This window comes from Talaromyces marneffei, chromosome 2, assembly GCF_009556855.1.
Source record: "Talaromyces marneffei chromosome 2, complete sequence".
NCBI classification, from domain to species: domain Eukaryota; kingdom Fungi; phylum Ascomycota; class Eurotiomycetes; order Eurotiales; family Trichocomaceae; genus Talaromyces; species Talaromyces marneffei.
The window spans coordinates 2,921,206-2,938,564 of record NC_072349.1 but is presented as its reverse complement, the minus strand read 5'-3'; the positions used below and the strand labels follow the sequence as shown (position 1 = coordinate 2,938,564).

General features: G+C 47.3%; 8 protein-coding genes across 8 annotated transcripts; 6 read left to right on the top strand and 2 right to left on the bottom strand.

Moving 5' to 3' along the window:
* Positions 1 to 856: 856 nt before the first annotated feature.
* On the top strand, positions 857 to 2,398 carry EYB26_003421 (uncharacterized protein; the record flags this gene model as incomplete). The annotated part of the gene is made up of 4 exons (XM_054262722.1): positions 857 to 1,162; positions 1,251 to 1,581; positions 1,639 to 1,976; positions 2,033 to 2,398. 4 exons carry the CDS (start codon positions 857 to 859, stop codon positions 2,396 to 2,398), a joined length of 1,341 nt encoding a protein of 446 aa, XP_054118697.1.
* Positions 2,399 to 2,552: 154 nt separating this feature from the next.
* Positions 2,553 to 3,485, bottom strand: EYB26_003420 (uncharacterized protein; the record flags this gene model as incomplete). Its single annotated transcript, XM_054262721.1, has 1 exon — positions 2,553 to 3,485. The coding sequence occupies one exon, from the start codon at positions 3,483 to 3,485 to the stop codon at positions 2,553 to 2,555; it is 933 nt and encodes a 310-aa protein (XP_054118696.1).
* Positions 3,486 to 4,164: 679 nt separating this feature from the next.
* Positions 4,165 to 5,864, top strand: EYB26_003419 (uncharacterized protein; the record flags this gene model as incomplete). The annotated part of the gene is made up of 2 exons (XM_054262720.1): positions 4,165 to 5,229; positions 5,283 to 5,864. 2 exons carry the CDS (start codon positions 4,165 to 4,167, stop codon positions 5,862 to 5,864), a joined length of 1,647 nt encoding a protein of 548 aa, XP_054118695.1.
* A 513-nt stretch (positions 5,865 to 6,377) lies between these two features.
* Positions 6,378 to 7,569, bottom strand: EYB26_003418 (uncharacterized protein; the record flags this gene model as incomplete). Its single annotated transcript, XM_054262719.1, has 4 exons — positions 6,378 to 6,529; positions 6,581 to 7,116; positions 7,177 to 7,430; positions 7,501 to 7,569. 4 exons carry the CDS (start codon positions 7,567 to 7,569, stop codon positions 6,378 to 6,380), a joined length of 1,011 nt encoding a protein of 336 aa, XP_054118694.1.
* A 634-nt stretch (positions 7,570 to 8,203) lies between these two features.
* EYB26_003417 (uncharacterized protein) lies at positions 8,204 to 10,379 on the top strand (the record flags this gene model as incomplete). Its single annotated transcript, XM_054262718.1, has 4 exons — positions 8,204 to 8,398; positions 8,463 to 8,763; positions 8,819 to 9,360; positions 9,411 to 10,379. 4 exons carry the CDS (start codon positions 8,204 to 8,206, stop codon positions 10,377 to 10,379), a joined length of 2,007 nt encoding a protein of 668 aa, XP_054118693.1.
* Positions 10,380 to 10,931: 552 nt separating this feature from the next.
* EYB26_003416 (uncharacterized protein) lies at positions 10,932 to 11,922 on the top strand (the record flags this gene model as incomplete). The annotated part of the gene is made up of 5 exons (XM_054262717.1): positions 10,932 to 10,945; positions 11,194 to 11,241; positions 11,351 to 11,597; positions 11,750 to 11,827; positions 11,890 to 11,922. The coding sequence occupies 5 exons, from the start codon at positions 10,932 to 10,934 to the stop codon at positions 11,920 to 11,922; spliced, it is 420 nt and encodes a 139-aa protein (XP_054118692.1).
* Positions 11,923 to 12,751: 829 nt separating this feature from the next.
* On the top strand, positions 12,752 to 13,543 carry EYB26_003415 (uncharacterized protein; the record flags this gene model as incomplete). The annotated part of the gene is made up of 3 exons (XM_054262716.1): positions 12,752 to 13,000; positions 13,062 to 13,377; positions 13,512 to 13,543. 3 exons carry the CDS (start codon positions 12,752 to 12,754, stop codon positions 13,541 to 13,543), a joined length of 597 nt encoding a protein of 198 aa, XP_054118691.1.
* A 1,371-nt stretch (positions 13,544 to 14,914) lies between these two features.
* Positions 14,915 to 16,959, top strand: EYB26_003414 (uncharacterized protein; the record flags this gene model as incomplete). Its single annotated transcript, XM_054262715.1, has 5 exons — positions 14,915 to 15,043; positions 15,115 to 15,646; positions 15,696 to 15,921; positions 15,979 to 16,439; positions 16,508 to 16,959. The coding sequence occupies 5 exons, from the start codon at positions 14,915 to 14,917 to the stop codon at positions 16,957 to 16,959; spliced, it is 1,800 nt and encodes a 599-aa protein (XP_054118690.1).
* Positions 16,960 to 17,359: the final 400 nt, after the last annotated feature.

Genomic DNA, 17,359 nt, shown 5'->3' with positions numbered 1-17,359 from the left:
TGGCCACGGATCGGAATACAGAATGAGAGAAATATAAACTACTACGACCTAAGAGAATAAGATATTGTTTAGTTAGAATCTAGACCAGCACCTCTTTCCACTAATGCGATAGACTCGCTCAGAGCCGATAATCCTACAATCTAGAAGCTCAGAGCCGAAATCACCCTTAAATCAACATGTCCTTCACCGATAAAGCCTCAATTTGCAAGCACTAATACGATGGAATATCAAGGATAAGTCCTACCATTTATGAAAATACCCCGGACCGAGACAATATCTCAATTGAATGGTCTAGGTAGGGCCTGTTGCCTCGTTATGCGTCGTGGTGGTATACATAGTATGTACGAGTCAGGATGCATTGACGGGGGGGCGTTCTGTGGGACGTACGTGACGAAATCCTTGGGACATCAAATTAAAGTACGTGAGGGAAGAAGTTTTTCGCATCTGATCGGGCTTCAATCGTCTTCATATAAAACCCGAACCCGTCGAACAGTTTCTCTGTATTGTCGTATCTATGGAGTAACAGCGGACACACACACACGTGTGACGACAAACCCTAACAGCCATCGTCGTCCCACCAGTCATCAGTGGCTGACTTGGCGCTTACCCCATCGGGAAGAAACCCTAGGCTAAATTACGGCGCACGACCTATGACTCATTTTGCCGAAAAATACCATACACCCCCTCATAAAAGAATTTTCTTTCCCGCGGAATCAACCTGCACTCATTCGTCTTCCTACACACTTCCCCGAAGAGCATCATCGAATACGCATATATCATTTGACGATCGATCAATTCACTGCAAGAAATATAATACGATCGTTACAAACATCGTTTCTTGATAAATTACAGCATAATGGCCCCTGGAATTACAGAGTTCATGGAGGAGGAGAGGTTTGAAGTGAGAAAGACTGCTTCAAAGTTGGATGCCCTCAAAGCATCGAATAATGGGTATAATAATGGTGGACGGGATGAGGAACAGCAGATAAATGGTCGGTCGGATACATCCGCCGCCACCGCCGTTACCCATAATACAGATGGACAAGATGAGACGCCTGTGTTTACGATGCCATCTATTCATAAGTTGAGAGAGGCACAACGCCGGGTTGAGCATGATTTTCGATCGGATACGGTTACGGTACCGACGGTGCATATGATGCAGGTGAGTTCTTATATTTATTTTCTATCCCCGGGGTTGAACCGATACCGGGATTATATATCTATGTATCGATTAGGGCTAATTCCGTCAGGCCATGATCGAATCCTCGTTCCAAGATGACATGTACGACGCAACAGGCGACGAGTCTGTCAACCGTCTGCAGCAGCGTCTAGTCGAACTAACCGGCAAGGAAGCAGCGATGTGGGCTCTGTCCGGCACAATGGGTAACCAGATCTGCCTCCGGACCCATTTGACGCAACCACCACACACGGTGTTGCTCGATTATAGGGCTCATGTCCATTGTTGGGAGACCGGTGCTATGCCGGTCATGTCACAGGCTGCTGTTACACAGGTGCATCCTAAGAATGGGTTGCATTTGACGCTGGAGGACGTGAAGAAGCATATCATTGCTGATGGGAACAGTATGCATTCCTACCCACCCCCAGTACATAGTGATATGTATATTGACGTTTTAATAGTTCATTTCCCACCAACACGCGTGGTGTCCTTGGAAAACTCATTAAGCGGTACCATTCTACCTCTTAAAGATGCCAAAGAAATCTCAGACTTTGTCCGAAACTTCCCCGTCGAAGAAGGCGAAAAGCCCATCGCTATGCACCTTGACGGTGCCCGTCTGTTTGACGCCGTGGCAGCCGAGGGTGTGAGTCTGAAGGAGTACTGCGCCTGCTTTGATTCGATCAGTATCTGTCTTGCAAAGGGTCTTGGTGCTCCCATGGGAAGCATTATTGTTGGATCGAAGAAGTTTATACATCGTGCCCGATTGTTTAGAAAGATGTTTGGTGGTGGCACGCGGCAGGTATGTTTGCATTTAGCTCGTACGGTTTATTTCGCAATATACTGACATTCGCATAGCCCGGAATGATGGCCGCTGCTGCCCTCTGCGCGCTAGAATATACCATGCCTCTCCTACCCAAGGTTCACGCTTTGACCAAGCGAACCGCCGACTCCCTGCGGGAGGCCGGATATAAAATCACACTCCCCGTTCAGACAAATATGATCGTTTTGGACCTGGAAGAAGTCGGTATTCCACCCGCAGCTTTTGTGGAATATGGAAAGCGAGCTGGTGTAACAGTGTTCCCAACTGGGCGACTCGTGTTCCATCATCAGATCTCTGCTGCGGCAGCGTCACGGCTTGTTGATGCACTGACATCGCTTATGCAGGATAAGAAAGCTGGAAGGCAGTTGGAGAATCATAAAGTCACTGGCGGATATATGTAATGATTGATGATGACAGTATATATATGTGCGGTCTTGGGGCCGTACCAAGTTTCGTTTAGGCGTTCATGAGCTATTTGCATTTAGAGAATATGATTTTGTTGTACATGGTTATTCAAATTAATTTCCTTGAAACAAGGATTTCGGCATAGACAGCCTAACTGTCAATATGTAGAGAGACCGTTGTTATGCCTGTGGCCGATACATGGTTTCTGAAACTGACGGGCACGGAACTCTTATGTCCACCGAAGACCACTGGGCCAGTACTCGTTTTGCTCGTGGGAGTATTCCAGTCTTCGTCTTCCCAATCGTTCCATCCACGTTCAGGTCCCCAGTGGATATTTACATTTGCGGCTCTGACCTCCGAGAGCAAGCGCCGCATCAAAGGTCCGCTCTTCTGGACCGAAGGCCAAGCGTCAAACTCAACCTGTACGAGATTCGGCAATTGTTCCAGGATTTTCTGCACCAAGCCTCCAGCAAACCCAGTATAAAAGTCGGAAGAAACCCGAAATCCCTCAAAGACAGGATGCGACGGATCACACTGGATAAAAATCTTTAAGGTCCGTACACCAGTCATTTCCGTTAAACCAAGGTGTTTCGTGACTTTCCATGCCTTTGGAGGGGCCGTCCAGCTCGATCCGAGAATGAGTTCAATCTTTTTTACAAGTGGCCGGTAAGAAGGGGCGAAGCTGATTAAAGTCGGTTGTTTCGAGTAATCCTGGATCTGAAAGACGCGGAACGTTTGCACAGAGTAGAACAAAACCGAGGCTTCATCATGGATGCGTCGGGATGAGAGGAACAGGGAAAGCCGATGGGACAATGGTGCTGGAATTTTATTTTTGCGTGACGAACCCACGTTGCCATTTGTTCGTGGTGGTCCTTTCTTCTTTGTTTCCCCAAATAGCACGTATTCATAAATTTTCAACCGGATTTCCGAAGGTAGGTCGAAAAGTCTGAAGGGCAGAATTTCCTTAGGCTCGTCGTCGAAATCTTCGTCATCCGTGTTATACCGGTCACTTTTCCCCTTGCCCTTCTGCTCGAGATGGTTCTCGAGAGTGAGTTTGTTGAAATCGGCTTCCAGGGCGGCCATCTCGACTGATTTTTCGTTTAATGCAACGAGCCGGGATCATATGTCTAGCAAGCTGGGTGATATACCAAGAGATGAGAAAAGCGTAACTTCATTCATAGTCTGTTTATATTGAGAACATTGAGAGAATTGTATATTATAGATAGATAGAAACCATGGTGGTAATAGAATGTGTCTCGCATACGGGGCTGCACACCTCACAGGAGGCCTAGGTGCCGCTCTTGGGTGCAAGACTGAATCAGATTCATTAGGTCTCCCCAGCTAATACAACCCGGCATCCATGGAAAAGGAAGATTGATGGGTCAAATTTCGATGATCTGGGTGGATTCAACTTTCATTTATGGGAAAGGAAAAGAAGAAGAGAGAGAAGAGAGAAGAAAGAAAAGCGAACCTTTAAAGGCGGGATGGGATTTCTTGGCACGGACCGGCAGTTCCGCCGAATATTTCTGCGCTAAGACCGTTCTGGCCTGGGCTTTGGATGACGCTCGTGGCTCCCGAGCTTCTCACTTGATTTTTTAGTGAGACGAGGAGACAGCATCAATCAATGCCAACCATTCTTTTCTATCTCTGCATTTAACCCTGGCTTTTGTCCCGTTTTGTACCAGGCGCTTGGGTGATTGGTGACCAGGAGATGATTATATAGATTTCTCAATTGTCTCTCTTTCACAGATCTTACTACACCATGCTCAGCCGTTCCGTACTGCCGCTCGCAAGGGCTCGTCCTGTGCCCTCGGCCCTCCGTTCGCCTCTCACGGCATCTCCATATCCACGATGGTACGCTCAGGGTAATAAACCGCGGACGCCGTACGTCCTTCCCAATCAAAAAGCGAAGCCAGCACAGTCGAAGGCTACCCCATCGCAGAAGAACACATCAACGAAGAGCCAGCCGACGCAGCAAAAGTCGAAACCAACTGTTGTTGGCACTACGTCAAAAGCAAAGGCCGCAGCAAGCGCCTCGTCCGGTGCTTCTACGAATGCATCTGAAACACCCAAGTCTGAACCCGATGTGTCACCCGAACAGCCCGAATTTGAGACCGTAGCTCAGGCCGAAAAAACACCGCAACCTCTCCCGGATTTGACACAAGGTATCCCATCGACGTTGGGAGCCGAACTCGACGCAGCGCGCAAAGGACGCAAAACAACTTCCCTCAATCTGACTGAAGATCCTTCTCAAGATGACTACGAAGATGAAGGCGCCGGTGGTGGCCGATCAAGCGATGCATATGAGTCTTCTTTGGACCGTCGCAGAGCTCGTCTCGCCAACGTGATGTATGGTATTCTGCTTGGTGGTATCCTCGGTGGAACCGTCTATATGGGCCGAAACTGGGATTCGGAGGAAGAAGCTAGACTTCACAAAGACGCTCCATCTGGATGGGGCATTAGACTCTTCTATGATCGAATCAAGGCCCGTATGGATAGCTTCACTAGCTATTACAGAGATCCTGCCTTTGACAAGTTGCTGCCCGAAGAAGACCCCTCGTTGAGACAGCCTTATACATTGGTGCTAAGTCTGGAAGATCTCCTAGTCCACAGCGAGTGGACGAGAGAACACGGTTGGCGTGTGGCCAAGCGACCTGGTGTCGACTATTTCTTACGCTATTTGAACCAGTACTATGAGCTTGTTTTGTTCACCAGTGTTCCAAGTATGATGGCGGATCAAGTCTTGCGAAAGCTCGATCCTTTCCGCATCATCAGATGGCCGTTGTTCCGTGAGGCCACTAAGTACAAGGATGGAGAATACGTTAAGGTAGGCTTTTCTTCCAATATTCAAGTTGAAACGCAATACTTACTCAATTTTAGGATCTATCTTACTTGAACCGTGATCTATCCAAGGTCATTCTCATCGATACCGTACCTGGTCACGCACGTGAACAACCAGAAAACGCCATCATTCTACCCAAATGGAAAGGCGACACCAAGGACAAGTCGCTCGTTGCTTTGATTCCATTCCTCGAATACGTAGCAGGCATGAACGTTGAGGACGTTCGCCCCGTCATCAAATCCTTCGAGGGAACCTACATCCCCGCCGAATTCGCCGCACGCGAGAAGGTGATGCGCGAGAAATTCCAGAAACAATTGGAAGAAGAACAAAAGAGCCGACCCCGCCGTGGTGTAGGCAGTCTTGCCGCTCTTCTCGGCTTGAAGCCACAGAGCTCTATTGACGGCCAAGGCGCCTCCGAAGAGAAGATGCTCTGGGACCAGATCCGTGAACGCGGCCAGAAGAACTATGAGATGATGGAGCAAGAAATCCGTGAGAACGGAGAGACCTGGCTCAAGATGATGGCCGAAGAAGAGGAGAAGGCACGACAGGAGCAGATGAAGAATATGAAAGGAAGTCTGACCGGCTTCTTTGGTGCTTCAGGAGAGGGCGAGAAGAAGTAGTTTGAGTCAGTCAGTTCATGTCTAATCAGATGACTTTATGACTGGTCTGCACATTCTTCCCCTTTTCCTTCCCTTTTTTATTTGGTACACTTTTCTAATCATGTCTTCTTACTTATTCGACCTTCTTCTGTATGTTTTTCTTTCCCCTTACCAAAGTGCATTCTCTGGGGTTCTTTTTTAATGCCATCTGGTCCACTGATCTGCATCCATCTTGTCCATGTTTTTCTCTTGCAAACGTCTATTAGAGCAATCCCCTCTTTTCTTTTGGTGTGAAAGTTGGAGTCAGTTTTGTGTCTCAAAAGCACCAAAAAGTGTATATTAATCTACGTTCTCGATCTGCGCGTTCGAGCTGAGTCAATCAATGAATACGTCTGAGCGAGAAATAACGAGCATATAATATCATGTGTAGTTATGTCATGGTTCGATAGAGGCTTTTTTATCTGGTGCATACAAGTCTCAAATCATGTTTATAAGATGCAAATCACATCTATTAGTAGACGAGTAATTTAATATTTAAAGCTTCTCATCATCTACGTCCATCTGTGCCTCGTTTTCAGTATCTTGTCCATTCGGCACCCTCGCAACTGACGATTCCTTGTTGATCATTTGTCTTGAGACGGCGACAATGTTGTCCTCGATTAATTGCTGACCGACGTCCTCGATGTCTGTCACGACGATTAGTATTAACAAAAGCCGTAGAGGGTAAATGCACTTACGTTTCTTAGGATCAACCTTGCCCACATATCGGGTCTTCAATTGCTCCTTGGTCAATGTAGATTCTTCCTTGACTCGCTTCTCATAACCTTCCGCCAATTCAACCAGGCGTTGCATGCTCTCCACATTTCGTTTTCCATCTTCATGGAAATCATTCATCTGCAGCGCTTCGGTCCAAACGTGTTTGTGTAGGTTCATCAACATGTTCTCCTCAAGACCAGTCTTGCGGTAGTTGATCGCAAGGCTGTAATAATGACGGTTCAAGCCGTGTATAAGAGCTTGGATAGAAGGTTTGTTGAGATGACCCAAGTTAGATGTGGTCTGACGAGGTTCTTGGCCCATGACAACTGTCTGTGGTGCGATGAGTCGGAATGCATCAATGACAACCTTGCCCTTGACGGACTGGATGGGGTCGACCACGACGGCGACGGCACGAGGTGTGAGCTGTTCGAAGGATTGCTGAGTGTTGATATCGACGGATGAGAGCCAGCACCCGAAACCGGGATGCGAGTGGTACCAGCCAACGACTGATTCGGGTCTATAACAGAATGAAGTCAGCGGTCTGCCGCACGGCAAAACGCAGCAAATGATCACCTACCGGCCAGTCTGCTTCAAAAAGTCCATCATCTTTGTTTGGAAAACAGGATCCACAGCCTCGACACTGACACCCGTTCCGCTCTGAGGCATTGCAAAAACATCCACAACCCGCACGGTATATTCATCAACAAAGTCTCCAAGCATCAGGCCCATGACTTCCATAGGAACACCGGCTCGGCCATGTCGTAGCATCTTCAACAACGCCAACGACGAGATGTGAACGGTCTCCGAGTTATCGATCAGGTTGGGGCTGTCCTGTTGGCCATGTGTTAGCTTAGATCAAGACAAACTCTGGTCTCGTGTCTCTCAAGCCGGGGCAACTTACAGCACCTGGGGCTGCGCTGCCCATTCCCATGCCATGGGCAGTCTGAAGCATGCGATTTATTCGCTCCATGATAGATGATTCGTAATCGATCTAAGGTGATAAAAGAATGTGTTGAGGGCAAGCGAGCTCCCTTCACGGGAAGCTTGATGCAGGATACAGAGCTCGAGCTGGATAGTACCAGTTGCTGTTGGAACGGAAAGGGGGGGGAATAGAGAGTATAAAACTGATGGTTCAAAGAGCAAGAAAAACAAAAATTTGCTTTGTTCCAAGATGATAGAGGAGTAGGTAGTTGAGCAGTAATGTTGATGAGGCAAGATCAATCAGCAGCCCGGTCCGTCCTCCATAGCTCCGAGTGTCCACCCAGCCAGTGCGCGATGTCATTCGCCCACTCCCGCCTTACCGCCTTTGGAGTCTTCCCTTATTCTATGCGCATCACTTTCTGCTTCTCTTTCCCCTCAACAGTTCCCTCATTTCTACACCTTTCACTTGTCTGGTGTTGGTGAAACCCTTTCGATCTTCTTTTCTCGTCTCATTGGGCTGCTTGCAGTACCAGTCTGATCCTGCTCTTTGCCACGCCAAGCTAGACTTTTCAAATCTTTCTTATCCTCCCTACACTCGCCGGTCTGACTTGTCTAAGACGGTCTTCTTTCCTGCCACCCCAATTTCAAATCACGACAGGTTCACTCAACGAGGACGCATAGCCATGACCGGCGCTGCACCCCTTGACCCGATTAACCTAAATGGTGCCGCTGATCGGGGAAAGAAAGTGGCATACTTCTATGATTCGGACGTCGGTAACTATGCCTACGTCTCAGGGCATCCCATGAAGCCACACCGTATACGAATGGCCCACAGCCTGGTGATGAACTATGGACTGTACAAAAAGATGGAGATTTATGTGAGTTTCCATGCACATTGCGCATCGTTTTTACCTAAAGTCCTATTGCGCTCATTTTCTATAGCGTGCCAAACCAGCCTCCAAGTACGAAATGACCCAATTCCACACAGACGAATATATCGACTTCTTATCGAAAGTTACGCCAGATAATATGGAGCAATATGCAAAGGAACAGAGCAAGTACAACGTTGGAGACGATTGTCCAGTGTTCGATGGGTTGTTTGAGTTTTGCGGAATCAGCGCTGGAGGTAGTATGGAAGGCGCAGCCCGTTTGAATCGCAACAAATGTGACATTGCAGTCAACTGGGCAGGTGGTCTTCACCACGCGAAGAAGAGTGAGGCGAGTGGTTTCTGTTATGTGAACGGTAAGCTACAGTACCCGACGATCTCAACGATTACTATTCTTACTCACATCTTTAGATATCGTCCTTGGTATCCTCGAGCTTCTCCGATTCAAGCAGCGCGTTTTATACATTGATATCGATGTCCACCATGGTGATGGTGTTGAGGAAGCTTTCTATACTACAGATCGCGTCATGACCGTTTCTTTCCACAAATATGGCGAGTACTTCCCCGGTACTGGTGAGCTTCGCGATATTGGTGTCGGATCAGGCAAATATTATGCAGTTAATTTCCCTCTCCGTGATGGAATTGACGACGTTTCTTACAAAAGCATTTTCGAGCCGGTCATTAGCAATGTTATGGAATGGTACCGACCTGAAGCCGTTGTTCTTCAGTGCGGTGGAGATAGTTTGTCTGGCGATCGTCTTGGTTGCTTCAATCTCAGTATGAGAGGCCACGCAAACTGTGTCAACTTTGTGAAGAGTTTCAATTTGCCCACTTTGGTTTTGGGAGGTGGTGGCTACACTATGCGCAACGTAGCCCGTACCTGGGCCTTTGAGACCGGCATTCTCTTGAACGAACAACTCGATTCGCAATTGCCCTACAATGACTACTACGAGGTAAGACTATTGATATTCTGCACATGAGATTCAAACTAATGAAATGTTAGTACTTCTCGCCAGACTACGAACTGGACGTGCGACCATCTAATATGGATAATGCTAATACCAAGGAATATCTCGACAAAATCCGCAATCAAGTCATCGAGAACCTCAGACGCACCGGCTTTGCGCCATCTGTACAAATGACTGACGTTCCTCGCGATCCACTTATAGAGGGTTTGGACGACGAGGCAGACGCAATTATGGATGACCTCGACGAAGATGAGAATAAAGACAAGCGATACACACAACGTCGCTTCGACCAATACGTTGAAAAGCCTGGCGAGCTTAGTGACAGCGAAGACGAAGAAGTACTTGCTGCCAACGGTGTTCGTCGACAGCCTGGGGCGACCCGACGACGAAATCAAGTCAGTCATCGCAATCTTGATGCTGCGGACTCTGGCTTGGAAAGCGGCATTGCAACGCCCAGAGAAGCTTCTGCAGTGCCTGACCAAGACGAAGAAATGATTGATTCCGTGATCGAGAAGCCTCAGACATCAGCACCAGAAACTGGAGCAGAAACGCAACAATCTGCCTCCGACGCAGAAACAGGCACAAAGATTGAAGAGAAGCTAGCTGCAGAAGCGAAGAACACGACTCGGGAGCCTTCTACGCGTGCCGAGTCACCGGCATCAGCTCTGAGCGATGTACATTCAGATATCGAAATGGAAGATGCCAATGCGACAGTAGCAGAAGCAGAAGCAGCTCCATCAGAAGAAACCGTTGGGCAGCAGAAAACGCCACCAGCATCCCCACCTACTGCCGTTGCTGCACCAGAGACCGAATCGGCTGCGCCATCTCTGGCAGTTGCTGATTATACCAAGCCTGAAGAACCTGAAACAAAACAGGAAGAGAAAACTACTGATGAGTCCAGGCCGGAAGAAAAGGCTACAGCTGAAGAATCTACAAAAACCGAGGCAGATTCGGAAAAGCAGGCTGATGGCGAAGCTAAAGAACCTGAGAAAACTGAATCATAGTTGGCACTTCAGGCAGGCGAGGGCCATCTCTTGAGTTTCTTGGCGTCATGGACGAAAATCGGAACGGTGTTTTGGACTTATGGTGTTTTGTTTTCATCACTGGATGTCATTTCACATCTGGTAGTTGTCTCCCAGGGAATCTGTTGTCATCTTCTACTTATGTTTGTATGTATCATTAGGCATTAAACAAGCAGCGCAAGAACCAATTTGTTCAAGAATATATGCAATATATGCAATAATAATTGATTAAAACTGAAGACTGTAGACTGTAAACCTCGAGACTTGTTAGGGCATGCTGATAAAGCCGGTATATCCAAATCAGGACTAGCCTTAGGGCACGACCTACCTCTCGAACGTCCGCCAATCACAGCGCCCCTGCCAAGATTTCGTCTTCCCAGCCCAGCGCTCACACACTAAGCGAGATCCAATTCTGACCCGCTTTTTGGTTGTGTGAATACCTTCGACTCGCACCTAGACGACCTTTCTCTCTCTTTTGACCTGTGTCTTTCCCGTCCAGTCAATTTACAACAGTTAACTTGACATACCGCCAAAATGTCGAAAAGAGGGTGAGTTCACGATTTTTATTGTTCTGGAATTTTTCTACGTGTTGGTTTGGGGTGGATGGGCTCGAAAAATCTTGTTGAAACGCTTTTGGAGATGGACGACTACGACGACAATCGATTTTTCTCTCTATTCGCTGCCAATCGAGAACAACATATTCTCAGCTCGAGATTTGCGTGTGGATGAAATGATGAAGAGACAGGGAACTTGCAAGAAATTTTTCGACCATGAAGCTAACGAAATTTGTGTATAGTCGTGGTGCCGCTGGCAACAAGCTTAAGATGACTCTCGGTCTGCCTGTGTACGTGAACCCTCGAAATTCCGTCAAACCCAATTTTCTCCTACGACGGAAAAAAAAAAACCATCGAAACATGACGGCATTAAATGATAGTGAACTAACATATATATAGCGGCGCCGTGATGAACTGCTGCGACAACTCCGGAGCCCGCAACTTGTACATCATCTCCGTCGCTGGTGCCGGTGCCCGTCTCAACCGTCTCCCCGCCGCTGGTGTTGGCGACATGGTTATGGCCACTGTTAAGAAGGGAAAGCCCGAATTGAGAAAGAAGGTTATGCCCGCTGTTGTTGTCCGTCAGAGCAAGCCCTGGCGACGACCCGATGGTATTTTCCTCTACTTTGAGGACAATGCTGGTGTTGTAAGTGGTTCTCCGACTGGGGGAAGGATGATTTGCTTCGACGCCGGATACGTTTGAGAAATTGGTTTCGGGGAACGTGTTGAGCTTCGTTATCGAATCGTCCTTCTCCGTGTCACTACTGAGATTAGAGAAACAAGACTAATGATTTCTAGATTGTCAACGCCAAGGGTGAAATGAAGGGTTCTGCCATCACTGGTCCCGTTGGAAAGGAAGCTGCTGAGCTCTGGCCTGTAAGTCTACACCACCTTGATTCAGCACTATGTTGTCCATCGACTAACTTCCTTGCCTCTAGCGTATCGCCTCCAACTCCGGTGTTGTCATGTAATTAAAGAAGATACAATTTTTAAAACCAAAAATTTTCACACAATGCGATACCAGTCGGGATTTACGGGACTCCAAAAATCTTCTTTGCCCCTTTCCTCCTTTTCCCTTTTCATAATGCGACCCGAAAGTCAAAGTCCATCCCAACGAGTTATGTGGAATCGTGCGGGATGGGAGCTTGGAGAGACAAAAGATGGGGAACGATTATTTCCATTTTCCTTCCATGAAACAAGGCGTTTTTGTTAGATTGCACGGTTCTTTTTCTTGTCACTTGAAAAGTACGTGCTTCGTCATGGACGTTTATCGAATTGTTGTACGAGAGAAAACAAAGACGATAAAATGAAACACTATTCAAATTTACCTGCTGTGCATCGTGAAGGGACCTGTCGACTCGAGTTCGGACTGTCTGTCATTGTCTCTTAAAGCATTACTGACGGCGCCTAATCTCGTCTATTGTATATACAAAGGTGCAGTGCAATACGTAGCATCGATCGTAACTTGTAGCCAGATTTACTTGTCAGGGTTAGGGTTGGTGCTCATGTGGGGAATGAGATCTACTTGAGGCGATTGCGGGGCGATTCTTCCATCTTCTGCCAGAAGCTCTTGGAATCGTCATTGAATATTATTTTCACCAAAACAGCTTGCTTGAAACAATATACCACCTCCAATACCAGCAGAGCAACCACGTATAACCCTCACGGTGCTCCCAGATCGAGAACAGAAACATCCACATCCAGCTTCATACCCCGCTTAGTAGCTGATACCATACTCACGATAGCTACTACTCCAATTCGACGTCACCTCTCCCATACCCGAGACCACTCAATTTAAACATGGACGACATCGAAGAACCCACTGGCCCTACCCGCGAGGAGACTGCCCAGCGAGAACAAGAAGAGAAGGAGCGTAAGGCAAAGGAAGAGGCTGAACAGGCACTATTACCCTACAAATGGACACAGACTATCGGCGAAGCAGAAGTCTCAATCCCCGTGCCGGGTACAATCAAGGGGAGGGATTTGGATGTTGTTCTCACAAAGACGAAGATCAAGGTTGCTTTGAAAGGGCAGGCACCTATTATTGAGGTAAGAGGACCGCACATCAGCCTGGTCCTCGTGTTGAAGGTACGTACTTACGGAAAGATAGGGCGACTTCCCTCATCCAATCCAAGCAGATGATTCCACATGGATGCTTGAAACCACCCCCACAGGCAAACAAGTGACCATCCACCTCGACAAAGTCAACAAGATGGAATGGTGGCCTCACATCGTGACCAGCGCACCCAAAATCGACATCACAAAGATCACGCCGGAGAATTCATCGCTGAGCGACTTGGATGGTGAGACGAGGGCAATGGTGGAGAAGATGATGTTTGATCAGAGGCAGAAGGAGATGGGGAAGCCGACGAGTGATGAGCAGAGGAAGATGGATTTGTTTAAGAAGTTTCAGGAGGAACATCCAGGTTAGTACAGTCCAATGATCCGGGGGTCTGACCTACTCGGATTATTCGTTCTTTGTTTTGTTTCGTTTTGTTTTTATTTTTATTTTTTCTTCCCGTATTTCGGGGTTTGACTGCTGACCTGTGGTTGTATTCAGAAATGGACTTTTCGAATGCGAAGATTGGTTGATCGAGTTAGCTAGTTATTTTTACGAGGAGTGTAACGGTTTATTATTTGTAACTTAACGTACGGATACCGGGTGTTTTATGTCATCTGGTCATGGAGGAAGAATGGAAATTTTTATGTTGAACAGGGTCGATCAATGCATGCATTCCACGATGCAATCTCATGCTGCAGGATATTTCAATCACTGGAGACATTTATATCAAATGATATATAGATAAAGCTTAAAATTATCGTAGCTCTCGAAATATCGAAAGCAACCCTGCTCTGATGCGGAGTGAATGCTGACTGGGAAACTGATGCTACGTATCACCTGACGCGCCAAATTCCAGATAACTATCGACTCTGTCAATCATAGGCCCATTTGGCTACCCCATGCGGAGTTCTGACCATTTTCTATTTTCGGTGCATTTCCCTGTCGCACACCCGTTCATGTGGTTGTTGACAGGATGTAACGTGGCTTACTCGATGGTTTGCCCTAACTCCATTCATCTTCCGTTGAAGCCGGACCCCTTTGTTGTTTTGCTTCTTTGTTACTTCGCAAGTCATCGCTATGGTCTGGCGACATAAAATTGAGATGAGGAATTACTGAAATAGCTTTGAAGATTCGATATTTGTTTGTCAAGGCTTTAAATGCTCGGGATTGCTTGACATGTGCCATAGCAGGCCACGATACCTAGGTAGCAGTCATATATGTACACTATAGTATATCGAGAGGCGGCGGGATAGATCGCCAACGTTATATATCTATCTATCTAGTGGATATCTAAAAATAAGACAAACACCAACACCAACAAAGCAATTGGTAACCACCAGAAACATGTTTAGTTTACCCCGAGGCTCGATTAAGGTGCATAATTAGCTCTATCCCGGCACTTTAGCCACAATTTTCGCGCCAATTCTTGAACTGCATGTTAGGGTTGCAATGTTGGATTTTCCCTCAATTTATTCTGCGTCGCCAAGAATCATTATCACTTGACGAAAGATCAATTGATGACTGCTGGTGCTCACGGAGGAATTCCATTGTCTCCTCGAGGCTTGGGCCTATGACCACTAGACCGTCGTGGAAATTGGCTCGCTTCTGTTTCATGCCTCCATATGCTCGGCCATGGATCCAATCGGGGGTCATGGCAGTCGACCAGGCGATCATTTTGTTTTACAGGATGTTGGATATAGAAACCAACATGGGCATATCACAGTTACATTGTCAGCAAGTCATGATGGTTTTGCCACCATGAATAGAACAATGAAGATAAGAGACATCCAGGAATCGGATGAAATGTTGACTATAAATGGGTGAGTCGGCCCTCAGGTCTCTACTTCATGTGCCACAGTATCAGGGATCAACTCATCCTAGTTTGAGGTTTTTGGATCACAATGATTGTAAAGGGTCTTTTTCTTGCGGCATTGTCCGCTATGAGTGCCCTGGTTCAGGGATATCCTGGCCAGGAACGCTCCTTGAGCGAGAGACAGTCAACTGATCGACTTGTCTTTGCTCACTTCATGGTGCGTCGATCTCCCATACTATCAAAACGGAGATTGTCTTTGGAAGAACAATACTGACTGGCAATTGACAGATTGGCATCACCAGTGACCGCAGCAGCTCAGCCGACTATGACGCCGACATGCAACGAGCCAAATCGTACGGCATCGATGCATTCGCCCTCAACATCGGTGTAGACCCCTACACCGACCAACAACTCGGCTTTGCCTATGACTCCGCCGCAAGAAACGGCATGAAAGTCTTTATCTCCTTCGACTTCAACTGGTGGAATACCGGCCAAGCCACCGCCATCGGCCAGAAGATTGCCCAATACGCGGGTCTACCTGGTCAGCTCAAGGTCGATGGCAAAGTCTTTGTTTCGTCTTTTGCCGGAGATGGCGTCAATATCGGAGCTATGCGTTCTGCGGCTGGCGTTGAGTTGTTCTTTGCACCCAATTTCCATCCTTCGTATGGTACGGATATGTCCAATGTTGATGGATTGTTGAATTGGATGGGATGGCCAAGTAATGGAAACAACAAGGCACCAACCTCTGGTGCAACTGTGAGTGTGGAACAAGGTGATAATGACTATATTTCGGCTCTTGCTGGAAAGGCCTATATTGCACGTAAGTATGGCTTCATTTGTATGCCCAAGACCGATGCTGATATGAACAGCTGCCTCGCCCTGGTTTTCAACTCACTTTGGTCCCGAAGTCTCGTACAGCAAGAACTGGGTCTTCCCATCTGATCTTCTATGGTACAATCGCTGGCAAGAACTCCTGAAATTGGGTCCTCGCTTCATTGAAATCGTCACCTGGAACGACTATGGCGAATCTCATTATATCGGACCTCTTAGCTCTCCCCACACTGACGATGGAGCTTCCAAATGGGTCAATGATATGTGAGTATCATCTCTTCATCAGAGGGTAATAGAAGTTGCTAATGATATGTCAACCAGGCCACACGACGGCTGGCTAGATATGGCAAAACCCTTCATCGCAGCCTTCAAAGCCGGTGCTACAACAGTCGACAACTACATCACCAACGACGAGCTCGTCTACTGGTACAGACCTACCCTCAAGAACGTCAACTGTGATGCTACAGATACCTGCATGAATCCCTCAGCCAGTAATTCCAGTGGAAACTACTTCCTTGGCCGCCCTAATGGATACGAGACCATGCAAGACTCCGTCTTCGTGGTTTCGTTGCTCACTGCTCCTGCGCAGGTCACTGTGACTTCTGGAGGTAATTCGCAGACCTTCCAGGCTTCAGCTGGTGCGAATGCGTTCCAGGTTCCCATGGGATTGGGCTCACAGACCTTTTCCGTGACTCGAAATGGTGCGACTGTCTTCCAGGGAACAAGTTTGAAGCAGATCATTAATGGATGTGTTTGTGGATTGTATAACTTCAACGCTTACGGTTCGTTTTCTGTGCTATCTTACACTTCTTGTGAACCAAACTGACACCTTTTTCTTTTGGAATGATAGTTGGAACTCTCCCAGCTGGATTCAGTGATCCCCTAGGACCTGCTGGTCTTGCTTCGCTCGTACAAGGTCTACATGTCGCCACCTGCGCTGCCACTCCAAGTCTAGGAACTGCACCTCCAGTGGTTACAGCCCCCCCGGTCCCAGCTACCACGACCACGACCATCATAACTACCAAGACCACCACAACTTCAACGAGCACCTCAACATCAGGTACATGCATCGCTGGTACCGGACCAGGAAACTATGTCGGCCTCTGCAGTTTCTGCTGCAACTTCGGCTACTGCCCCCCCGGACCATGTACTTGTACCGCTTACGGTGCACCTGTACCCACGCCACCAGTCACAGGTACGGTTGGTTTGCCGTTGTACAATGAGGACAATTCGTATTTGGGATTGTGCAGTTTTGCTTGCAACCATGGATATTGCCCAAATACGGCTTGTAGGGTTGCTTAGGTTGGCGAGAAGGGAATCTTTCGGGTTGTTTGCTTGATAAGTTTGAATTGAGTATCAATTTTGAAAATGAAGCTAGAATTGAGGTAGTGGATAGTATTTTGATTGCTAATGAAACGTACTGGAAACCTATTCCCATTCCTTCAAAAACGTAAACTTAATGATCCATTAATGATTATTGACACCTTTCTTCATATAAATAAATAATTCTTTCTCCTTATACGGCCTGAATCAGCTCGCAATTTTTTCCAGGAGGCCCTCTGGTGCAGAGTTTCAATTACCCTCCGTGAAATATCCTTCAGCCTTCCGATGTATATGATAGGATTTCTCCGATATTTCTAGGCCAGAGAGACCGAAGCAAACACCCGTGTCACAGTATTTTCGAACCCTGTGACACATTATC